Source organism: Battus philenor, unplaced genomic scaffold (genome assembly GCF_028537555.1).
Source record: "Battus philenor isolate CCGP_79_NKW_IND1 unplaced genomic scaffold, ilBatPhil1.0.hap1 SCAF_10, whole genome shotgun sequence".
NCBI lineage: Eukaryota > Metazoa > Arthropoda > Insecta > Lepidoptera > Papilionidae > Battus > Battus philenor.
This window is the reverse complement of record NW_027181662.1, coordinates 12,298,313-12,324,118: the sequence shown is the minus strand read 5'-3', so window position 1 is coordinate 12,324,118 and position 25,806 is coordinate 12,298,313. Positions and strand designations below refer to the sequence as shown.

Sequence of the window (25,806 nt, the reverse complement as noted above, 5' to 3'; positions counted from 1 at the left end):
CATCAACTAGGGAATTATTTAAACAGAATTTTTTTAGTTTCTCCATCTTTATTATTCTTTTATTAGAGAAAATTTTGTCAGCTTTCCATAGGCAAGTTATTAAAAATGACCCTAGTAGCGCCATCTATTGATCAAATTAAAAAAATACAGTGCGGGCTAAAATAAAGCAAGGGAATACTTTTTAAAATGTTCTGTATATTAAAGGACGTTCCTTTAATAAGCATTGTAATGTTAAAGAGTCAATTACTCGTTAAGGTTTAACTTTTCACTCATTTTAAGTATTTACCTGCGCTTAATTATCTACAAATCTACTTTTTAACTAAGCGATATTTATTTTTATAAATTGAGCTTTGGCATGTTGAATGAAGTAACCCCAGTGAAAAAAATTGTGGTTATGTAAATTAAATTTTTTATCTTTAACAGGACATAGCGGATAGCTGCAATTGCTATCGGTACACTGCCAATCTTAAAGTTATGTTTTTATCATAAATTTTTAACGTAATTCTAGCGTTGAAAATGTTGGTCTTTCTAGCGTTGCAAGCTTATATTCATCATATAAGCCGTCTGATTACCCTTTTTCCATCATACTATCACGTTATTTAATGTAACAAGGCAGTTTCTTTTTACCTGTATTTTGAAATGTTTCGCAGCCTACTTTCAGTGCGATATATTCAATAAGCGCCAACACGTTTGTATAGAATCATTTAGTCCTGAGTAGTAATATTTAATAAAATATTTATTACTTTGCAATAAACTAACTATCACAAGCCATCAGTTGAGCGCCATGTTCCTTAAGTTTCTTGAAGGTTTATTAAAAATTGATGCACAAAACAGAAAGGAAATAAATGAAAAACGTTTTTACTAAAGAAATTATATATTGTTAGATAAAAATACGGTATCTTTTCTACGATTACATTATACATACGTAATATTTTAACATTAAATTATATTCCTCTACCAGATTTTATCCACATAACGACATGTCGGAAGTCTATGTACGCAGTCCTCTTCCAACCGGCCCCAGCAGTCGCCGTTCCATGACAAATGATGATAATGATGACAGGATATCCATTATAATTGCTAAATTCGTATTCAATGTAGCATTCTCGTTTATCCATCCAGCGATTTCGTATTTTGAGATATTGGACAACACCGCATTGTTAATGATAAAGCGTATAAATTACCACAGATAGATCATACTCCTTATTACGCCATTGTGATATAGAAAAGATGAAATTACTGCATAACATTACTTTTTAATTTCATTTTGACTTAATACCACTTCGTCATCCTCATGTTAGATACCATGCAATGCACCGGCGGTATACTGCATATGTTGAAAAAAATCAAATACTTCAATTTAACCCAGCTAAAATTCTACTTTTATAATACATTATCGGTATCGGTAGGTGCAGAAGACGGACCAGTTAGCACAGCGTATAACGTCCATCAAAAAGGTGGATAAATGACATTGTTTAGGTCTTGGGTAAACACTGGATGCAGTCCGATTTCAACAGGTGTTATTGTAAATCTATAAAGAAGAGGCCAATGCCCAGCAGTGGACGTCTTACAGCTTTAATGACGATGATGAACACTGTTTTACGCCGTTTATACATTATGTCTCAGTTGCAATGGCGCGCACCATTGTTAGTTTACTTAGAGTAACAGTTCTCAGTCGTTTCTTAATTTCTGAAGTTAGAATCCTCCTCGAAATACCTTTTCGCCTTTGGTTTCTTCAAGACAATAATAATGGTGAGTAGAGTTACTTCATAAAACCAGCGGGTAGTTGAATGTCCACGTGGTCTTTTACCATTAACCTTTCTCTGGGACCATTAGTAATTATAGTGTTAAAGCAATTTAAACATCTATTTGAGATTTCCTTTTCTTGTAAATTTAAATGTTTGTTGACGGTCTACGGCGGAGGGTAAGTCATCCTTCGCATGGATGATTGTTTTGCATCAAACAAAACGTCAACACGTGGCAATAGCTACGTAACTGTACTGTCGTCGAACATTCGCGCTTCCGACGTAGCACTCTTTCCATACATTTTCATGTTGGAGTCGTTTTTCTCAAGTTCGTTTCTTTATAATTCTACACATACAGGTTCTACATTGATTTCTACAGCATTTTGATACGATGCTAGAGGAAGTTAAAATCATAAATTAATTCGATTCGATTCGCATTGTTTGCCGCTTGCGCATTTATTAGCGGGCTGGCGGGCGGTGCACTTTGTTGCACGATTATCACTGCATGTGCGGAAAAGGCTATATAGCTCCTTTTCCTAATAAACTAATTTGTTATGAAACTGGGTATGAAAGATCATCAGTATTGTAGATGAAAATAAAAGTACAAAATGGGGTTTTAATCTTCATCAATCTAAGTATAAATGAAATAGTTGATTTATATTTCGGGATCCAAATACAGAACAAAATTGGAAGGATATAAAACTTTCGATTTCATCCAAAATGGAATATTTCTAGCACGTAAGCTGGCAAGTCCAGCGAAGAATGGATCTGAAAATTTTTAAAAAAGTAGGCATGTTATTACTACATTAATTTGTGTGTGTATTTCGATGTATAATTTACTTGCATAGATAATGATTACTTGTTCAATTATTCCGAGTTTATTTCTGAAGCAGGTGCTGCTTCTCTTATAAAAATGTTATGACAAAATATGTAACTTATTTAATCGTGTTTTGGTCACTCGTGCCTACAGGGATCTGGCTTACAGAACATGGAAAAAGTTAATACATGAAGGGGAAGAGTAAATAAATGTATAGGTGCGAAGTAATCGGAACATTAGCGGGGCCATGGCAATCAAGATTTATTTTAGAACTTTTCTAAGAAACATTGTTATAATTATAGTGTATTACATTGTGATACTTATATATTAATACATTCCACTCACATTTGAAGTTTCTTATTCATTCCTAAAAATCCTTAAAAATCCATCAACTGTGGCAAATCACAAAATCTTTGGCTTATATACAGAATGTTTACCAGCACCTGATCGAATGCTTTTTTCAATTCTTAATGATAAGATGTCCTCAAATTCCTAATTTTTTAGGTACATCTCTAGAGGCCAAGTGGAAAAGGTCCAATTCCACTTAGCTTTTCCCAAATTTTCTTGTACGCAGTTTCTCTGGCATTCCGATTTTTATAGAAATCACTTGTAGCATTCCATAAACATGGGTAGTCTCGATACGTTTCTACCAGTTTAAGCATTTATAGATCAGTAAAACGATCGGCCATTATCAGCGTCAATTCACGTTTGGTAATACTAGTACTGGGTTCCCCGAACCACGCTTGCTTGACACCAACCGATGAGTTATTGGTAGCCAAGGTTCATTTTTATTAGTCGTTCTAACGACCTTGATGTCGCATTCGGGGTGCGGGAGAATCCTGTTCACGCGAGCGTTAAGTCTCCCCGCATGCCATAAGTAATTTTTATTGGTTACATGAAGCGCTTTAATGTGTTGCCAAACCTAGATTGTTTGGATACCCGTGTGGTGCTATTTCTGCTTCCTATGCCTACATATCGACAAGTAAAGAATACAAAGGACTTTGTTACATTAAAGTTTTAACTCTTCTCCAGTTCCCCTAGTTTTGAATAAAGATAATATGCATGCCTATTTCCAAATTAGCTAGCAAAGTAGTTTTTTTTCGATCGGACTTTGATATCGAAATGGCTGTTACAAATTCCGCGGGTTCGAGGCGGCAAGGCTTAGGGCACCTAACCTAAGACTTCTTTCATATTGATTCATGACGAAACGCGATGGTTTCCGGTGGAGTCCCGGAATATATCCCCTGATACCTACAGTATCAGAGATTTAGTCCGTGGACCCGTTTCCACGGGCTCAATTTCGATGAAGCTGTACAAAGCCTAGCAGCACAACATCAATTACAACAAATAGTATCAGAGATCCAAAAGATAGAGTATTAATCAGCAGTGGCCATGTTTGTATACTTAAAACACGGTGTATTTAACGACAGAGGTACTAAATTTTTGAATAGTAGTACTGTACAGAGCCTTAGGAAAGCGTGGCAAGGTGGGGGTTGAGAAGAGCATGCCTTTTCTATAATTTCAGACTTTACGCGCCAGTCTAATCAGGAAACGATCAAAGTGAAAATACTATTACATTATAAAAATTTTTATTTCATTTTAGCCACCTATAAAAGGTATTCAAAAATAAATATAGAGATTCTGCTCGAACCTTACCTTTAGTTAAAACTTGGATTCTTTGCAAACTGTACTCTTCGTCGTACAAATTTTTTATCTATCCACCCGCTAGCATCAACCATGCCGCCTTAATTTTCTTAATAGGACCACTTTAACCATTTAAAGTTTACATTTATCTCTATATACCATTAGAGATAAAGGCAAATTATATAATTTTAGATTAGCCGCAGACATACTAGGGATGTTAAAGGTAGATTTACTTATATGGTTATTGGTTCTGCGATTGAATGATTACAAATGTACCCGCAGTGTTTTAATGAATTTAGGACATTGATCTTATCACAAGACCAATCAAGATGTTACTCAGGTCCATAACAAACAGGCTTTGACATGATACGTACAAAACGATAAATCTTTAGATAAGTTTAACGTATAATCATTACTCAAGGTTTAGCAACCATCTTCAACAGAAGTAAATGAACTGTGCACCGTAGACTAAGACAAAGCAAAATGAATTATGGACCCAATTAAAATGACTAAGGAATAAAATTGATCATTTTATGCAGAGCAGAAAACTAGGGCTAAACAGCTTTACCTAGTTTGCGCTCTGCACTTAGGACTATGAAACTACGTTCTATCAAACTTTAAATCGAGTTTCATTTTAAGTTTCGATAGAGTACGTATAACATAAGTCTTGTAACCTTTGACAAAATACCCTAGATCAATCATATTGTCGCAAGTATACATGGGTATAAAAATGACCGAATACGTGTGCTAAAGCAATCAAGTTACTAATAGTAATAAATTGCTTTAACACATTACCAGTACCTAAGAAATTACCAGTTTGATGCAATTTTTTTTAGCATACAAATCACCTAGCTTCTTTGCGCAACCCATATACATTGTAAATAAACTAAATGGCCTGTCATTAGCATATTTCTTGCAATATACCAGTGAAGGTATCTTCACCTTTACTATACTTACGTACCAGCCGCTTACCTTTTTATACCTTATATTGCAAAATTACCAATTGTCCTACCTTTCACATACCTCAGCATACCAAAACCATACCACCTTTATTACCAACATACCTTAACAAATTACCTCGATAAAAGGAGATGTTCTATAGAACATCTCCTTTTATGACAGGATTATACCCTGGAACAGTTAAAAAAATTACTAAAGAAACTAAATCTATCTAAATCTAAGCTTACAAATTTCATTCTAATCTATGGAAACGTGAAAGATAAATAACCGGATTGAAGATAAACTAATTTATACTAAAAATTCAAGAGAAATTGATCAAACCCGGTAATTGATCAAACACGTCTTATGAAAGAGGACAGTTCTTGCAATTTTTATACAAAAACTGGCCTGCCATTAAAGTAGTAAACCTACCTTGTGCATCCCCAACAGCACCACCTTCCCCACCTCCAGATATATTGCCATCTCCAGTTGCAGAGCCATCAAAACCTATGAAATAACATTCAATCATTACATACAAAATTAACAATTGTCACAAATACGAATCAACGCTGGCAAGTCTTACCAGTCATTTCCATATTTGAGTCATCTTCTCCGAAATTAGTTTCGTCATTATTCGCGCCTTCATCGTCGTCATCCCACATACTTTCATTAACAAATTCTGGTTCCATTTTAGGTGCTACAGCGTTGTTTTCATCTTCGTCCGGTATCGTAACAAATTCTTCTTTTGCTGATCCTGAGGGTCCGGCTTCCAAGGGGTCTACACATTTCCGTTTCGCAGGTCCACTTTGAGATGATGACGAATTATTGGATGCTATTGATGGCCTATTGGGTCTCTTAATTGCTACTGGAGTTGAGGAGGGCTTAGAATCTAAATCAGTCTCTAACTTAGTCATAACAGATTGCCTTTGTTGTGACGACCTCGGGCCTGGCCTCGAGGTCGGCTTTGGTTTGGATGGCGTGGAACTTTCTTCATTTTGATTACCGGTTAAACCTTTAACTTGAAGTTGTTCCGCGGTACTAATAAATGACGCTAATTCTTCTTGCTTAACATTAACTTCACCTTGATACATAAACTGTAATAAGTCTCTTAGCGCCGAATGACTAACATCTTTTAAAAATACTGGAACAAAAAATTATCATATATAGCTTATCTTTCAAAGCAATCAATTTATAAGTAATACGTTTATAGGGGGTAATACATACCTATGGGATGCTGATTAGGGTTCATTTTGAACATTTCTTGAAAATAGGGAGAACATACTGATAAAACTAATTTGTGTGCCTGTAATATCCTGCCTTCGGCAGCCAAAGTTACATCTACTAAATCTCCACGTGACAGCAGGCCATGAAAGCCTGCTGACATGTTGGCGTGGAAATTGTTCCAACATAATGAGAACTGTTCGTCCGACGACGCCATGATGGCGGCGACTTCTTTTGGAACCTGAAATAAATAGGAAAATTGTTATTCAGGTACAAATTTTAAAATTCATAAAAAAATGTGCATTATTCATCATGAGAATACATACCTATCCTAAACTTTGTACTTTATAATTCCAATATTAGAAACATTTGAATGAAATAATAAGAAATGTTTCTAATGAAGCACTGTTACTCGCATCCCACGTCCTCCCCGTTTGAGCGCTGTTCACGATGTGATGACGCAAACGCGACGTATAGTGTGTCGTCACAGTGTTGGAGCCTATTTCAAAATTACCTCAAAACATTTCAAAATTCTTTTGAAGCTGATTAAATACGTAAAGTTATTAAACTATTTTCATTTGCAAACGTACATAATTTGCACATTTACCTAATCAATAAAAGTTAAAGAAATAGAGAAATTTAATGCACAAAAAACATCAAAGATGTTACGGCGCATATTTGCGACGTAGTAGGTGTCGAAACATTCTAAATAAGTATTTGCTGTGTTAAATTATTATACATACAAAATTAATAAACATTTATAAATCTTTCAACTAGATGTTATTTTATTGTATTATATTAAATGTAACAGTTTTCTTTCCCCACATAATAATTTAAATATATATTATAAAATATTGACTAGTAAGTAATCATTTAAAATAATAATTAAACATTAGAAACATTAATTACGTTTGGTTGTGTGCTATTGATGAAATTTTACAATACCAAAAACCTTCTTAGTCGTTCAAATATCTCAATTTTTTAAGTATGTATCCCGATACTTAAAAAAATGAAAAAGATAATTATTCCACATGTAGTTTAGAAATCGAATATAATAGTGTAATTTTCGTTAACATTAGTTTTAATCTGCAGTAAATAACTACATACTTAATATTAATATTAACTAAAATACAAACATGCACCAATTTTAAAACTCTCCTAAAAATTGTTCCTGTACTTAACAGCGTATTTATAGAATTCTTTCGTATTTGTTGTTTTTTTACAATTTGGACATGTTATAGTTATTTAACATTTGTATAAAAATTAAATATTACATAGTAATAAAAGGATTCACATAACCCAGCTCCACCGGTTTTAGAGAGAGACAGAATATGCCGATCAATAAATTAAGCTGTTAAAAGAATTATGCACTCTCTGCCTATTATTTTAAAGTTGAAACTACAAGTACATAAACTAAAGTACAGTGTTGTCAGTATTTAAAATCTTCACGATTATAGGGAATTAAAATAATGTAAAAATCAGGCCATTAACATATTATTTTTAAATTAATTAGTTTTATAATGATCTGGCAATAAAATTACGATATTGACTTACATAAATAGACGTGTTTACGTAGTCATGAATAAAATGTTTTTCAATAATGATAGAAACTTAAAGATTGCCCAAATGCTTATAACAAAATTGTTCTCGTCAGTAGGTTAACCAAAGGGAAAACAATTACTGATTAACAAGACGTCAATCACATAAAAAGTGTTGAAAAATCAAGGCATTAATTATGATTTTTTTGGACCTGTTTCTGGGTTGTTGCTTTCAATTAAGGAAAAAAACCAAAATAAACATATTGACATTTCATTTGAGCTTCATTTTCTTTTATATTACTTAACTTTATATTTGATTTGATTAAAAAGTAAATATTGGTTAATTTAATTACCCTCATTAAGCAAGTACGAAATAAAGATGTATTGTTAGGTACTTGTGTTACAGTTTTTATGTAAGAATATAATGGTTTTGAAATTTATATCAATTAGATGATTGAATATATTATAAAAGCTATTGCCAAGTTTTTTTTGCGTATGGTGGTACTATATTGATTGAAAGAATGCCGCAGTGTCACTTATATATCCCTAATAACATTTTCTTAAAAAATATTTTTTCTAAGTTAACGAAACTAAATATAACTTAAATCATATAATAAATTTTTTAAAGCCTCTGAAGGTATACACGTGGTTTTTAATTATATTAAGTTATCCGGTTAGTAAAATGGTTAAAACCTTGAAATATTTTTACAGAATGTTATCATTATTGTTTACCCTCATTACGCGTTTAACAACTTAGTTGCCAGTCTCGCGCCAGCGCGAGGTGCGGGTTGCACGGTACGGAGCCGGTCTCGCGCCGGCGCGAGATGCCAACAACCGATTTTTATGCGCCAGTACGGTGTCGGCATCGCGCGAACTAACATGCTAACGTATCTGCACTGCGCTTGAACGTCCTAACTTCGTTGGCGAACTATTGGTTGTAAGTTATCTTTTATAAAAAAAATATTGCACCTGCAATATGAGTAAGAGAAAGGGTCCGCCACGTGCAAAAAAACAAAGGGTGGTCGAACCGGAGTACCTACAAAATAGTGATATTGAAGAGGAATTATTTGTAAATTGTGACGAAGAAAATCAGCCGGGTAGTGATTCCGTTGAGTATTCGTCAGACGAAGACTGTAAGGAAGGCTTGACGTTCGAGCAATTCCCACTAGTAAATATCGAGTTACAGCCTATTCCTTCACGACCGAGGCCGGATGAACCATCTACTAGCGGGTCTTCATCAAACTGGACAAGTACAGGTGACATGAAGAACTTGCATTTTAACAAAATCAACGCTTTTTCCGGTGTGGTCAACGGACATGAACCGATTAATTATTTTGATTACTTTTTCGACCAAGATTTACTTTCTATGATTTGCACGGAAACAAATTCTCAAGCTAAAAGATTAAAATCCGTAAATGAATCTGTTAAGGGCAGAATAAAAGACTGGAAAGAGCTTGTTATCCCAGAATTAAAAATTTTTCTTGGTTTACTGCTTCATATGGGTACTATTAACCTCAATAGGCTCCAAGATTATTGGAAAACTGATAGACTTTTTAACATTCCAATCTTTAGGCAGCAAATGTCTCGAAATAGGTTTCTATTAATATTGCGATGCTTGCACTTCACTTCGGAATCAGAAAGCGAAGACCCGCTTTACAAAATCCGAAACATGATTGATTACTTTAATAAAAAGATGGAGGATTGTTATTACCCGTGTAAAGAATTATCTTTAGATGAGAGCATGGTGCTTTGGAGGGGACGACCTAGAGGGCGACAATATATCAAAAATAAACCCCAAAAATACGGTGTTAAGTTATACATGCTCACCCAACCTGATGGACTAATATTAAGATTTCATGTATATACTGGTGGCAAAGATATTGATGCATCTGGAAAAAGTCATGCAGAAAAAGTAGTGATGGATCTAATGGAAGGAAAGTTGGGAAACGGCCATGAACTTTATATAGATAATTTTTATAACAGTTTTGGCTTGGCTAAACGACTTCTGGAAAATAACACTTATTGTACAGGTACATTGCGTAAAAATTTGAAGGATAATCCAATTGAAGTGACCGCAAAGAAGTTAAAAAAAGGTGAAAACGTGTCATTGTTCCGAGAAGGGGTTCACATAGGTAAATGGCAAGACAAACGCCCCGTAATGTACATAACAAACCAGTATGCAAATAAAATGGTACCTGTGGTAAATAAACGTGGCCAGACAAAAAAGAAACCTCAAGCTGTAGCGAAATACAACGAATTCATGTCTGGAGTTGACAGGCAGGATCAACTTCTTGCATTTTACCCATGTGAGAGGAAAACCCTTAGATGGTATTTAAAAATTGCAATTCACACGCTACAACTCCTTTTTATAAACTCTTATAAAATCTATAACCAATACTCAGGTCAAAAAAAGATGACCTTATACGATTATCGTTTAAACATAATAAATACTTTGCTGCCCGTAAAATCAGAACCGGAAGTAGGCGTCTCATTAAGATCAGTCCGGTCACGTCATTACATTCGTAAAATTACTGAGACGAATGCAAGAGGCAGGATACAGCGAAAAATGTGTCGTCAGTGTCACAAGAACAAAAAACGCACAGACACGTCCTACCAATGTGTTACCTGTGTTGAAAAGCCTGGACTTTGTCCAGAGTGCTTTGATAAATACCACATCGAACACAATTTATTTTTCAGCTAAAATGTCTTCGGAGGATAGGATCACACTTTTTCCGAAACCGAAAACATAACAATTACCCAATACAATACGTCAGGCGACGCATCTGACGTAGATTTTTTTACTTATTAGCTCGCGGATTTAGTATCCGCGAGTCCTGAGTCCGAAGAAGCTGTAAAACCCAGAACGGCTGACAACGCGCGTCCAGCGCCAATTGAATATAACCAGAACACAGTTTATTAGAATAAGTCAGCTAATATTACTTTTTTATGATTTTCATTTAAGTTTAAAAAAAAATTAAGTTTGTTGATTCATAAATTATTCATGTTTTAAAAATGATTACAAAAATAATCGACGATTTATGTAAAGTCTGTAAAATCAGGATCGGCACGAAACCTGGCACTGATAGTGAGAATTTCCTATTGCCGGTTCGTGATGTTTTTCTAATTTAATTACCTTATATATTCAAATGATATTTAATTAACCAAATTTGAATCCTTTTTAAACAAATAAACAACAAGAAAGAATGTCGGCTTGTGACTGACTCCTATGTTCAAGATACTGGCAGTGAAGCTGTTAAGCGGCGCGGCATAAAGCTAAACATGCATTAATCTTTCATTTGGGAATGTACTGTGGGATTTTTTCTTTTCTGTGGGAATAAACCTGATGAGCTGGCCCGGTACATTGTTCTCACCCTCATGGTATTTAACGGTCTGTAGCACTTGAACAGCGACTTGAGATAAAATAATGTACCAATTAATGTATAATTGAGCAAAACTTTCAAATTGTATTGTTTATGTATATAAATTTTAGCTGTATTTACACATAAGAGAAATTGTATAAGAATAATTGTAATTAATGATAAAACGCTGTCGTGCCTCGCAGCTGGGAGAAGAAAGATCCGTATCAAATACCGACAACCCTCTTCCAACTGTCTGCGTTTAGTAAAAGAGTATTTTTTTTTGTAAAAAACAAACCTTAGTGATACAAATTAGAATTAGAAAAAAACTGCCATAAGTATTTCATATACCGTTTGATTCTCTATAACGGGTGTGAGTTAGAGTGACGCAGTAATACTTTTCCCTCACCGATCAATTCGACGTGTAATAATTAATTTGCAGTTACTTTTACGTCACTACAAGAAATAGATTCGCAGACATTTGTATGAGGTGGTAGATAATAATTCTCTGAGAATATTTTTATCATTAAGGTCTAGATATTATGTATTATCTATTTTAAGTTAAAAAATATAGTGACAATGAGTTATTACTCTTGATATCACTGCAGTATTTTTACAAATAAATTCAGTTTCCATGAAGAAAATGTCTTAAACTATTTTTTTTATTAATTAATAATTTTGTTACAATTACACAAATTACTTGTTACTTACATCAAATTCCTTGCATTGAATGGAGAATATCATCACAATAATTACAGTCGTGGAACGTCCCCTACTTTACATAGTCCATCCACTGATTTTCAATAGAACCGGTTGGAAGCTGCATGAGTTCAGAGCCCAACCCTGACGTGGTCATCTAACCACGTCGTATGTAGAAGTCTTGAATTACCCTTGACGGTTTGTAGTCTCCATACCAGAACCCTAAACGGCACTGGCTATCTTGGTTTGACTTGACCACCATAAACGCACTTCTCGAAGCATATAATTTCTGTAGTGGAACAACTCCGGCGATTCAGAACGATCTTTTCCCATCTCTCGTATCATTTCTTTAAAGGTCTTCGGAAAAGAGACACTTTCTTCCAGCAACCGAGATATCAATTAGTCGAGAAAAATGGGACAAAATTGGTCAATACAATCAGCCGTCACATTTGACTTAGAGTGCGAAGAAGCTATAAAACCCAGAAAGGCTTTTGTAAAATATGCTTTGAGTAATTTTTCGTCTTTAGTTCCAAAAGTAGTCTAGGTGGACGCCCTGGGGACCACGGGAGACTGGATGATGCGACTAATGAGCGAGATCCCCACTTACGGAATTTATCCGTTTTCGATAGCGAAGGACTTAAATATTGGCTTGTATTAATGTAAGCAGATAAAATTTTAAGAAGCTTAACGATTGTTATGTATTAAAACTTGCATAGTGCATATTCAGTACAGAACAATTATGAATATTTCAGTTTTCTAATGCTAAATAATTCAATTAAAAACATTTTATAAGTGTCTTTACGCTTACAATTTATGACAATGTTTAGATAAATATGTACCCGTCACTTGTATTAAAGTAATAAAACAATGCAAAAAATCGTGGAATTTAAGTTTAAAACTATTTTTTTTTTAATTTAAAGAAATATAAGTATATTTTCAAAAAAAAGTTTTACATTACATTAAAATGAGTTCAGCCGTGTTATGCTTTTAATAATTACAATCAGTTTGCCGTCGGTACTTTGTCAATTTCATTGCAATAATTAATAAGGTAATCCCATTTTGTTAAAATAGCCACGTCTTGTTCAGTGACCGCCTTATTGCAATTTACTGTGTCATCCAGAATGATACGTGTAGCTACCTCTTAAACCTTCATATTTTATCGATCTTTTGCTAACTCTTGAGTCCCGACCGACTGGCATCGAGCAATGTCTGGAGTGTAAAAGGACTATAATTTATGAGGTACTGAGATTGCCGCAGGTGTATATATAGCCATGTAACTTTGACAAACACAAGCATTCATTTAATTTAGGGTAGAGGACCCTCCTGCAGTTGTTTAAACTAGTGTTTATTTGCACAATTGTGCGATCAAAATGATAATTACCTCCATCGATTGCATAGTTATTGCTCTTACCTACAGGAGTATGCTGGTTGTCGAAAGGTGTATGTTAATGAATGTTTTATTCGTTTTTTGAATCAGTTTTAGAGTTTCTGTAAAGTTAATATCCAGATTTATAAGAAAACCTAATCAATTTGTAAACAGACATACATTTTGTCAAAAAATTAATGACTTACAATCGCAAGACAGTCTCATTTTAATAAAAACAAAGGATGTTTATGATTTCCGCTCATTTCCCCGTTCAATGTTCCCCGTTTTCAAACTTGTAGCAGTTAGAGGTCCTTAATGATTATTATTTATTAAGATACGTTCAACATTCGATTGACCTGAATGATGACTTCAAAATCAGATTTGAATATATGCTAGCGTTAAAAATACCTCCACGGATCACACATACTCTATCATACATAGCACTAAAGAGGAGCTGAAAATTAAATTTAGAAGAGAATATGAAACATTTTGGTTGCAGGTAAAAGTACCCGAAAAATTTTCTGAACTGTGCAGAACTGTCAGAAAATTTTTGACAGTATTTTTTTTAAATGAAAGGAGGGTGATGAATTAGGCGGTTCTATGTGATGTGAATAGAGCTTTATTTGCTTACTACCAAAATTATTATACTCTTATCATTATTTGTCTATGACCAGAAAGTCTGGGAATTTCTATTGTATTGTTTCATTTATAAAAAAAGCGTTAGTCAAATAAATGAATAATGCTGTCAAGCTAACGATGGAATTCCTAGGATAAGCTGCCGACTATCGAAAACAGCTGAAATGACGCCGACTGCGTCCGGTGACAGGGTTTTTAACTGGTTATATTTTTAACAAACATCTGTTCACTTTAGATGTTACACATTCTATGCAGGGAATGCGAGGAAAGACTGTTGTTCATGTACTGCTCTCGTATACGGGAGTAGCATTGTAAAGACATGTTGATCTCGATTCAGCGGGCTTGCCTTCCCGAGATCGCTGGCTACGTCAAAGTCTGCTGGGATTAATTGAAATGGGTGGGCTAAATTAAAGCCATTCCAACGAACAATGTCGCTTTATTACAGAAACCAGGCTTTTGTGATAACGACTTTGACAACTACTGTTAGTTTAGGCACATAGTAATCTATAAAATACCGAATTTTTGTAGTCAAGATTATAAATATCACGGGAAGCGACTTCCGCGAACATTAACGCGGGATATCGTTAGTGATGTTTGCACTACGTTGGTGGGTGGTCGCAGTAGCGGTGGCGCAGGCTTGTGCCCCGGCAGAGGCCGTGGTCGGCGGGGTCCCAGCAACGCCCCCGGAGCCCGACGCTGCGGTCGTGTTTTCCCAGAAACATGGCCTCAGTTCGCGTATCGAAGGCTTCAAGAACGATGACCGGGGCTATTATATTTTCTTAGGCATAAGGTTTGCATGTTTCATTTCTTTGCATTTTAATACAATTAAAAATACACATTCTTAATAGAACCGTGATTTGATTCTCGAATTTGATTGTCATTTCCGATTCTAGCGAACATACGCTGTCTTCTCGTAAATAATGCGCACGTGTGTTACACAACATATCTTGGACCTTCTTCTTCATAGTTTTAAATGCAAAATTAAAAGTATAACTTTATTTGAAACATATTAAAGAGTTTTTAGCGGAATGAAATATTTGTAATTTGTTTTGTTAATTCATTTATATACTTGATATTATAATGTGTATATCAAGCATTGTTAAATTTAATTTAAAAAGGACATAGTGATAAGTTTCTAACCGGCTCTTCTCAGCAGGTTAACATTCCGAGCCAGCGGTAGTTAGTAGTGGTAGGTAGTTACTTACTATGTTAAAATAATGTAACCATTCAATGTCCTAGGTTCATGTTACCTTTAAGATTCTATCTAAATATGTAGCCTTATTCACACGAGGAGGTCGACAACAGCAATCAAAATTTCCGTATTTCTTTTATTGTTTGCCTGTGCCCATTAATCTTTTAAAAATTTTTTTTCGACTTTATTATTTGACATCATAAAAAGACAAATAATAGAACATCATGTAGCTGATACAACAAAGTAACACATTATTTATTTTCCGCTATGAAAACAATTTACATAAATTATTGTTAAAAGCAGAATTTTCATCATGTGACTAAATGAGATGATTTTCAGCTTTAACTTCGTTGTGATAATATCTGTATGATTCTATCATTTTAATATATTATTAAGTTGTTGTTTTATTAATTTTTCGTTAAATCAATAACTTTCGAATATATTTAATACAGTTAACTGTAAATCTATCTACACAAATAAAAATGAACCTCCAAAAGAGTCGCTAAGGGCTAAACACGCGACTCCACCAATTCAGACATTTTATTTCATATCTTCATTATGCTCTAGGTAAGTTCTCCTTTATGAAAAAAAAAGTGAAAACAGCACTTTTTCTCTTACTCAAATAGCTGAATAAATTAAATTACATATTCCTAACTGTCGAATATTTAACGAAATTTAAAATTTAAAAACTGACCGTTAAATGCAAATTAAAAAAATTTGCAGCATCCGAAATATAAAACTTATTTTTGAGTGATATTGTAATTAATTGTTAGGATATTAAAATAACAATGAACGAGGATGTTCTAAACTTTCTGTTTTATGGACTGCAAAGACGTATCATTAACATTTCAGCCGCCAGGCCGTTCACTGTGGATCATAGGCCTTCCTTACAGATTTCAAATAAGTTCTCCGGTTTAAAGTAGTCTGCAATCTGCTAATCGGCGGAAGACATAAAGGCGAAGTCTGTGGCGGTTTAGTTACGTATAACGACGCGTGTGAGATTAGAAGTTTTGCGGGTCTGTTAGCTGCAGTTTATCTGAGCTTAGGGTTCTTTCATTCTAATTCAAAAATCAATAATAGATTTCGTATATTTCTTAATAAGATTAGCGCTTGATCGCAAATCTGTCTGATGTCAAGTGATGCCTTCGAAAGTTGGACTGTCGAAAAATTATCCAACCGGCATGAAGGCTATCCTTACTTTAAATTATCGTAGAGAGGATTTTATTTCATAAAATATAACATATTTATTGAAATTCCAATGGCTAGACTTATCTGTGCAAATTATACCAGCTTTAACGGAAGCAATGATAAAAAGCCCCGGCTTTGAAATCCCAAATTTATATTTAGCACAGCGGCGTTCGAATTTGATTTATAAAAAGTTATAAATATTGCGATCTGAAATTTTTTTCAAAAATTCTTACATTTATAACATATTGTTATAAATAACTGTGTGAAATTTTTATAAAAGTCGATTTTAGATGGGTGGGACAGCAGAGCACCAAATAATAAAACTTTTGTACAGTAGGTTAATCTTAAAAAAACTTATTTTTTCTAGGTATGCCGAACCTCCTCTCGGTAATAGAAGATTCCAGAGGCCCCTGCGGCGTTTCCTAAAAGGAGACTTGATGGCCACGAAGCAATGCATGCCGTGCCCGCAGATGGACCCTGTGAACCCAGGAAGAGTTATCGGACACGAAGATTGTTTATGTCTCAATATCTACGCACCCAAAATGCCGGGAGAAGAAACAGGTGATTTTACAACTAATGTTGTATTTATTAGTAATCGATACTGTCACATTCTTTGTTTTGCGTTGAAAAAAATATATTAGTTTGCTCAATTACAAGTCTAATTGTTCGTTAACCTCTTCATTCTGTTCATCCTACTCTACTGTGCGCTTTTGTGTATGTATATAGTTTATAGTGGAAGTGAGTCTTCGAAATAAGATCCTTGGCAGTGATTGCTAATTACTGTTCTATTTTCGGAACATAATCGCAGTCCTTTTTACTATCCTCTATACACTTAAACCCATGCATGTCCATGCGTCAGGTACCGTCATTTTTGAGACAATGTTGATTTCGGAGTCCCTTTAGGGAAGTTCAGTGCCGTACCTTAACCACCTAAACCTCATAGCACTAGAGAGATCATCATCATTTCAGATGTATGACATTCACAGCTTGATATAGACTCTTCTCTTGGTTTCTAATAACTGCTATTGAAAGCAACCAGCATACAGCGTCTCCCGACAACCTTCACAGGGTTGTTAAGGCAACTGACAAGACAACTTGAGGGGGGCGTCCTACGCTGCGCCAGACGGTCTTTGGTTCCCGCTCCAGATTTTAAGGCCTTGTATTATAATTACCATGTATATTAATTATGATATCATTATTAGAGTTTTGAAATTGCTTTTGTTATTTTTTCATGTTCGAGACTTATTAACGATGTTGCTATTATTTTTTCGCAGGCTGTCCTGTTGTATTTTTCGTTCATGGAGGAAACTATCGAAGTGGATCAATTGCTCCGTATGGAGTGAGTAATTGATTTTTAGTTCGTATTAAATTTTGTATCTTTGAAGGCAATGTCAAAAATTGAGTATTTCCATGTAGACCGCTTACTGGAGAAACTGAACCAATTAAGCCATAAGGGTCACCCGTAAGACGAGTAAAATTAAACGAGCCACTTATTACAATGAAGAAATCGCAAGTAAGCCGCGTGGCTTTGTTTCCCCATCCAAATCAAATCTCTTTAATCTAATTTAAGCTTATAGATTGACCTTTTGCTATATCGCTAAAACTAGGCGGTTAAAGTAACTAATTTGTATTTTATGTATAATTTAGATATTTTAGATTATAAATTTTAGATTTTAGATAATTTAGAGGATTTTACATACTTCAGAGTAAAAATCTTGTTTACTGCTAGGTTCGTCGGTGGTATGCAAAACATAAAAAAGTACAAGTCTAAAAGTAAATGTCTTACATCATTTACAAGTGTAATTAAAGGAATCAGCTTTCAGTAAATACTTTAAAATATTTCTTTAACTGTGTATAATTTATTTCCAGGGACAACATCTGGTTCAGAAGGATACAATTTTAGTGACTGTACAATATCGACTGGGGTCGCTGGGATACCTGAGCACAGGACAAAGGGATGCTCCGGGTAACGTCGGGTTGTTTGATTTACGAGCTGCCTTGATATGGGTAATTGTCGCTTTTAAATGCATTTATATAAAAATATGTTTTCAGAAAATAAATAATTAATTATTTATTACGTTTTATTTGATGTATTAAATTAAATCAATCCTATTTTGAACTTTAGTCATTATTAACATTTTTTCAAGCGGATATAATGCTTAATATTTATTTTAAAGTAGCAAGAAATATCAATTTAGATATGTTATGATTTCATATTGCAGACGCAAGAGTATATCGAATATTTTGGCGGTGACAAAAACCGTATTATGGTTATGGGCCAAGGGTCTGGAGCGAGTGCTGCGTCACTCCTAAGCTTGGCACCCGAAGGGCGAAGCGCTGCCGGCGTGGCTGCCCTCTCCGGGACTCCTCTGTCACCTGGAGCAATCAGGCCGGACCCATACGCTCACGCGAAAGAGCTAGCGGTGAAAACTGGATGCCCACCAAAGCCCGCTGAGAGTCTTATAAATTGCCTGAAGAAGCTTCCAGTTGAAGAAATTTTGAAGGTTAGTGATAGGTTGATTAGTGATAGGTTACCGTTTGGAGGCAAGTCTCGCGAGTTGCGTCGTCACGAGACGTGTATGTGCGTCTCTCTTGAGTACACACGATACCAATGAAGTTGTATTTTTATTTTCTGACATTGTAATAATGCTTTCACAAAATTAAAAAAAATACTTATTATTGTGTTATTACTTTTTTCTTTTAACTATAAAACAATAAAATAATCTGGGTGCCAGCATGTTCTGCGTATAATCTGAAGACAAATGGAATTTTCTTCAAACGTTTTATATTCGCTTGACGTTGGGCGCTATTAGCTTTTCTGGTTTCCACAGATTTGTTGGTCTCACTGCTTAGTGCAACTATTATTATTACTGCTTACTACTACTTATTTCTGCTATAACTACTACTATATAACAAAAAAATGCAAAGAGTATTTTATTCGTTTTTTTACTGTTGGCAGCGCTGAAGTTGAAGAGTATAATACATCGCTGCAGTTTCAAAGCAGTTTTTTTACAGTCTTTTATGGTGTATCAAATGGAAATGTTTGTAAATTTCTCTATTTTATGCATTTAATGCTTTGAAATACTAGAAGACTTCCTTCAAAAGTAGACAAATAAAAGAAAATACATTATTTATTCACAGTGTATTGGTCAGAATTACAGGTTTTGAGTAATATAAACTAGCTGTCTACCGCCCGCTTTACATGACGTATCGAGAGAAATGTTAATTTTGTTATTTAGTGTCTAATTATTTTTTAAAGATGTATTCTGACTGTTTTAAACTCTTAGAGCTATAGTTTGAAAATGTCTTGCTTCGCGGGTAGAATTCTTTTTTAGCTGACCAACGCTCCAATCTTAAATAATATTCTTACCAAATTAGTTTTATAGATATCGTAATGAGTCTGTATGTAGGTGGAAATCTTTTATGTAATTTATAGATAAATATAAATTTAATACTTTATGACATCTTTCCAGGCCGATAATAGCATGAACATGGAAATGGTAGACACACAGATGTTCATCAATGAAATATCTGGCAGATCTGGTATGCATCTATAAGATTATCAAATATTAATTTTGTCAAATTCAGATTGCAATTAGTTATGAATTTCTAATAATAACTTTGTATTTGAATATATTTATTAATGTTCACTTTGAATGAGTTTTCTATTTATTGAAAGATTTAGAACAGCAGTTAACTACATTCATGTGTAGAAACGGACCCGTGTGTATATGGGATCTTCTGAATTTTATCGGCAATCCTTAAAAAATAATATAAAATATCGGTTACAGGATCAGGAGTGCGCGTGGAGGAGAAGGACGATCGCCGCGCCCTCCCTCCGTTGATATCGGAACAGCCTGCAGAATCGTTGCAGCGCCATCGTCAGCATTGTCCTTTGCTTACTGGCGTTACCTCCGCGGAAACCTCTAAAGCAGTGTTTGGTATACATATCTTTCGGTACACCATTACCTGCGTTTGACAGCTCTGCCGGTTAGAAGTGGAGGAGCGATGTATTAACGAAGCTTGAGGGCTCTTCAATCAGGGACTTTAATTTTTATAACTTTACTTACTTTAACTATAGCAGATATACGGAAGTACTTATACCTGTGGAGGAAACCTGAAGGCTGAGGTTTTTTAGGAAGGGTGCGCGTTTACCTATGATGAAGAAACAAAAAAAACAGATATAGTGTTTATTCCATAACAAATTATTAATTTTGAGTACTTCAATTATAACTCGACATTTACATTTTCAACATTCATTTTGTTAAAGACTTTATAAGGAGTGATTGGTTATAGGTATAAAACCTTTAAAGGGTTGTATGTACAGCTCATTTAGTGTCAATTAAGGTATTGTATATGCTATCTAAAAATCAATGTTTTCAAAAATAATAAATAACGTAATAACAATATAGTGAGAAAAATCGTCTAAATATTTTGGATTACCCCAAATTGCAATTAATTACTGTTTACTATTTGTTCTTGCAGACTTTGTAGAAGTAGTGGCCTGTCGCATTCCAAGAAAAAAAAATTAATGTTACATATTTCAAAGTGATTTCGAACATTTACACCCGGTGCTGATTATTAAGCTATAAAATTTAAGCAATCGGTATATTCACGCGTTGATTCGGATTGAGAGAATTAAGATGCCTTCTGTATATGTTCTTTGTTTAACATCGTAATTGTTCTGTTTTTAGCACTAGCGATTTTAGGCTTAATGGTAATGTGCCTTTTTAAATAGAGTTAATTATTGTTCTTTATATGTAAAAAGTAGTAGTAGTAGTAATCGACATATGTGTTAGACCTTGTATTTATTTTCGGGACATGCAAGCGTCGTATAATGTAAAAGGAAAGCAAAATATCTCTAAAACCAATGATTGTCGTTGCTAGACAAATTACTTAACATGAAATATAGAATTTTAAACATTTTTTAACAGGTAAATATTCGAAATTCTTAACTAACCAACTCGGAGCTGTTCAAGACTTCATAAAAAAGGACCTGATCGGAGGTTTACGCAACGTGGTGCAGAGCGTCGAAGGTTTAAGTCCAGTGAAGTCTTTAGGAGCAGAGTCCTTATTGCCATTGCCGGATTACTACCAGGCTTTATTCGACAGCACTTCGAAGGCGGTTGACGGACTTAGTCAAATAGCTGATGCCGCCAGTACGTAAACATATTCTATATTTTATGAATAGATTTTATTTTTATACCAATATATTAGTAATATTAAATTTAAATTGTCCAGAATGTTTCAGTTTCGTATCCATAAATAATATTTCGAATATATCAAAATATTATTTTTTGTTTTACATAAGTGTTTGTGACGTAATTTACAATATACTACGCACTAATTGTGGCCTAATAAAAATAAAGAATATCATCCTAATTGAAATAACAACTTTTATATTTGTGTGTTGCGACGAAGATATTAATAATTACATTAGATGATAATCTTAAGTTACAACGCTCGACGAATCGAAACATGTTTTATAGACTACATGTATTGATTTGAAGACCTCAGGTTGTAGTTAGCTGGAAATAATTTGGATTTCACCATGTCTTTTACTTTTGACTGTTCCGCTGGGGTTAACGGGCTGTGATTTTGTACTTGCAACACTTTGGACGAGTTCCTATCATCAAAAACAATATCACAATCAATGACAAAGTACAATCAATTGCATTGTTATTTGACTTGTTACTTGATATTGGACTGTTCGAATTTGTTGTTTGTATTGTTATTTGACTTTCGTTTATTGTTTTTGACATTTGAGGTTCCTGTAGATTGTTGAGAAAGTTAAAAAGTGACCTCCGGCTAATAGTAGCCGGAGGTCACTTTTGTGGGTAGCCACCCCACTAATATTGCGGTAATACGTTAGGTTATAGCAACATGATTTTACAAATTTATTTTGATCAAAAAAAAAATTTGTAAGATTTTTGGTAAAAAATTATTCGATGCGAGACTATGATTGGTAAGATCTTATTTTTGTAACTTTAAGGTAACTTTTTTGTATGTGCAGACGATGCGTTGTTCAACTTTCCCGCGTACCAGACGGTTCGCGAGTGGAGCACTGGCAGCCCCGCCTTCCTCTATAGCTTCGAGCACGTCGGCAATCTAAGCAAGGGCGCACACTTCCTACCCGGACTTGCGCTCACAGGTGCGAGGCTTTTAAAGATTAATGCGATTAAAAAAAACTTTTGGCAAAACGCCACGCCTTTGTGACGAAATCACGTTACAAAAAAGTCATTACAATCGTTGCAGAATATATTATCATCATTTCAGCTGTAAGAAGCCCACTGCCGTACATAGGCTTCCATAGATTTTTAAAAGGACCGTTTAGAAGCAACTTACATCCAGCATCGGAAGACGTAAACAAGGTCGTCTGAGGGAACTGCTGAGGTTTTATAAAAAATTATAATTTAAAAAGAAATAAACAACATTGGTATTTAATATTACCTATATTTTCCTTATAAATTTACTATGCGTAATAGGATATACAAAAGAGCTGATGACTAAGCAATTGTTATTCTTCTCATCAAACCGGTAACCAGCAAAAAGGCAATGTTTTGTGTATTTTATTAATAATTACACTTGTTCCTTTACCGAAATGTTCTATCTATGTAAAACAAATATATTATTATCTTTGTATAATTGCAAATAAAATTTACAAAAAAAGCCGCTCTCTATTGGAAATTATGGGTATTGGAAAAGAGGATACAAAAATAAATACTTTTTTTAATTCGGCCTTTTACGCAGAAGTACAGTACTTCAGTTCCTTCTACCAAAACATAATAGTCTTTAAAAACTAAATTCCTGTTTCTGCTGATTAGATGTCTTTAGATAATTAACGCAGTCATGGCATTGTATTTAATATAGAATCATTACATAAAGTAATCGACCTAAGAAAGTGATAAGACTCATTCTTATCACTTTCTCGTAAAATATAAAGAACAGTGGTACTTTATATTTTACCAGAAAGTGATAAGACCCATTCACATTACTCAGAAAGTTATTGTTGCTATTACTAATAAATATCTAGCAAAATATTTATTAGTAATAGCAACAATTACTTTCACCAAAGTCTTTTTATTTCTATATAATAAGGTTTCTTTATGTTCTACTAGCGGCAGTAAACGTGACAATGATTTAATTGCAGAGGAAGGGAATAGTAATGTGAAACAAACAAACAAAGGGCCGGCCCATGGAGACGAACTTGCCTATATTTTCGAGCCTTTGGATGCAGAAGGTAATCCAATCGATCTCCAAGTCTCTTCCACAGACAAGCGCGTCAGAGATTCTTTCGTAGGTATCATCAGCAAATTTGCTCACAACTTGAGTCCATCAAATGCAAAGAATAACTCAAAAATGTTTGGTTTCTTACCGTTTTCACAAGCAAACGAAAAGTTCCTTAAGATTAGCGACACGATTACCGAGGATTCGAATTTCAGGTAAGTTGCAATATTTATAATTGTTTGTTTCAATTATCCATTAACCATTATTGGTCGTTAACCATGTTGGGTTCATTTTAATTATTTTTGCTTTGATACCTTGACTGCATGTCTTAATTAAGTTTAATTTGGTTTATTTGATATTAGATATACACCTTTGGAACTAGAGTCAATTTTACCTTCTTTCTTTCCTTAGGATGCTAAAAACCAGTTCTTTTTATTTCAAAAATCTAATTATACTATTTTAGATAGTATATAAAATATTTTTAATTTCATTTTTCAGATTTTGTCAGATGGGATTATGGGGAAATATAGCCGATAGAATCAGTGGATCATTTTGTAAAGATTTCCTTGGGCGTCTGTTGAACCTGCCCAAACTGAATATCCCTGTGGCGTTACCAGTGCCCGTGACGAACGGCCTCAATATTTTGGGAACGCCAATTCGGGGTCAAGATAAAACGCCGGCACAGAATCCATTAAATTGGAAAAATCCACTACCATTTCGATTTTAAATAATTGTAAAATACATTATATGATTATAATACATTATCTGTTATCATTTTTTATTAAGCCATTTTATTCTACATATAACCAACATATAGCGCTTATAATAGTCGATAGCATTCAATATACAACTTTTTTTAAATATAGAAACACGTAGTTGTATCACATTAGGTATTATATTGAGAGAAATTTTTAAAAAAAATTGGAAAAAAAGTATTTACTAATTTGCTTTTACATTTTGAACGATTGATGAAATAATTTTATTTCATTCATATATTTTTTTTATTGTGCATAATGCTTATTTGGAACTGTATTTTGATTTGACTATTTGAAAGTGCACGTTTTGCGGTATTGGCAGAATAATCGCCACATGTATGCTATGAATATCAAAATCTAAAACCATTAAGAGAAAGCATTACGTGAGTTTTCTTTATTGCGGTGGTTGATTTCCAATTACATTGTTATTCTCTTTTATAAGCCACAGTCGCTTTTTATGAGGCATAATGTCATCCTTTGCTAAGCTGAAAATTAGTCCCATCTTTTTCTTATAAATTACTTTAGATTCGGAAATAAGTTTTAAGAGATAAACATTAAAAACCCATGAAGCAATTAAAAAAAGACTTTGTTGATAATCGACAAGTAATTTCCTATCTTTTTATGAATCATTAGTGAATAGATTTGTAGATGCCACTCGAACGTTCATATTTTATCATTCGCTTGCTCTCGTGTCCCGACTGGCTCCAAAAAAAATGTTTCCCCAACGAAATCTATATAATTGAACATCAGATCAGATTTTAATCCCGTGTTAGAAAAAATACTTCTGAGATATTTTATCGTCATCATATCAGCCATAGGACGTCAATTGCTGACCTTGTATTGTGTGGTCGCCTGTAGACTTCTAATAACTTCGGTTGGAAACTGGAAGCATCAAGCATCTTTGGTGACCGACGCTGCGCTTTTAGTTCCGTAATATCCATTCCAAAGGTTTGTCGAAGATACGTATTGCTCTTTACAAAGAAGTAAACATTTAACGATCGATTGTACGCTTAGCTTATTATTATGATAAAAAGGTAAAGTTAACGCATTTTATTAATAATATTAAAGATATGTATGTGTAGTTATAGGCCGAAAACAACAACCAATCTACACAAAGTACGGCCTTCTCGAGCGCCTTCGAATGACTATACTAAACGAGATTACCGTGACAACGCAAGCCGAAAGGGGGTTTATGTTACGGTAATTACAAGGAGTGTCTGCCTAAACAACCTTAGAGCTTGGAGACCAACAGTCGAGTCGATAATAAACCAAAGTTCCTAAAGGAGCCTTGTAGTGTAGTTATTCCAAAGAGTTTTACACTAAGCGAGCGCTACGCCATTTCAATCCTGTTAAAGCTGTAAATTCTAACTAAGAAACAGCATTTTTTGAGATTTCGACGGATGGGATTTGGGGATATATTAGAATCAGAGGACCATATCATCGACCATCGTGTGGTCGTATATAATATAAAATAAAATGGAGT

At 34.3% G+C, this 25,806-nt stretch overlaps 3 protein-coding genes across 3 annotated transcripts in view; 2 read left to right on the top strand and 1 right to left on the bottom strand.

Annotated features, from left to right (window-relative positions):
- LOC137923218 (uncharacterized) overlaps positions 1-6,830 on the bottom strand; it is a 421,389-nt gene extending 414,559 nt beyond the window's left edge. The window contains exons 1-4 of the mRNA XM_068766405.1: positions 6,693-6,830; positions 6,370-6,607; positions 5,729-6,286; positions 5,578-5,652 (exon numbers count right to left, since the gene is read on the bottom strand). Of these exons, the coding sequence (XP_068622506.1) occupies positions 5,578-5,652; positions 5,729-6,286; positions 6,370-6,583 (847 nt within the window). The 5' untranslated portion in view covers positions 6,584-6,607; positions 6,693-6,830. The remainder of the gene's footprint in view (positions 1-5,577; positions 5,653-5,728; positions 6,287-6,369; positions 6,608-6,692) is intronic.
- A 2,050-nt stretch (positions 6,831-8,880) lies between these two features.
- Positions 8,881-10,824, top strand: LOC137927116 (piggyBac transposable element-derived protein 4-like). The gene has a single exon (XM_068770921.1). The coding sequence runs from the start codon at positions 8,881-8,883 to the stop codon at positions 10,603-10,605; it is 1,725 nt and encodes a 574-aa protein (XP_068627022.1). The 3' UTR covers positions 10,606-10,824.
- Positions 10,825-14,551: 3,727 nt separating this feature from the next.
- LOC137923699 (carboxylesterase 3-like) lies at positions 14,552-24,316 on the top strand. The gene is made up of 11 exons (XM_068766945.1): positions 14,552-14,751; positions 16,709-16,902; positions 17,616-17,680; positions 18,211-18,348; positions 18,564-18,845; positions 19,815-19,884; positions 20,133-20,282; positions 21,276-21,500; positions 22,355-22,492; positions 23,492-23,783; positions 24,067-24,316. Exons 1-11 carry the CDS (start codon positions 14,552-14,554, stop codon positions 24,293-24,295), a joined length of 1,983 nt encoding a protein of 660 aa, XP_068623046.1. The 3' UTR covers positions 24,296-24,316.
- The last annotated feature ends 1,490 nt before the right edge of the window (positions 24,317-25,806 follow it).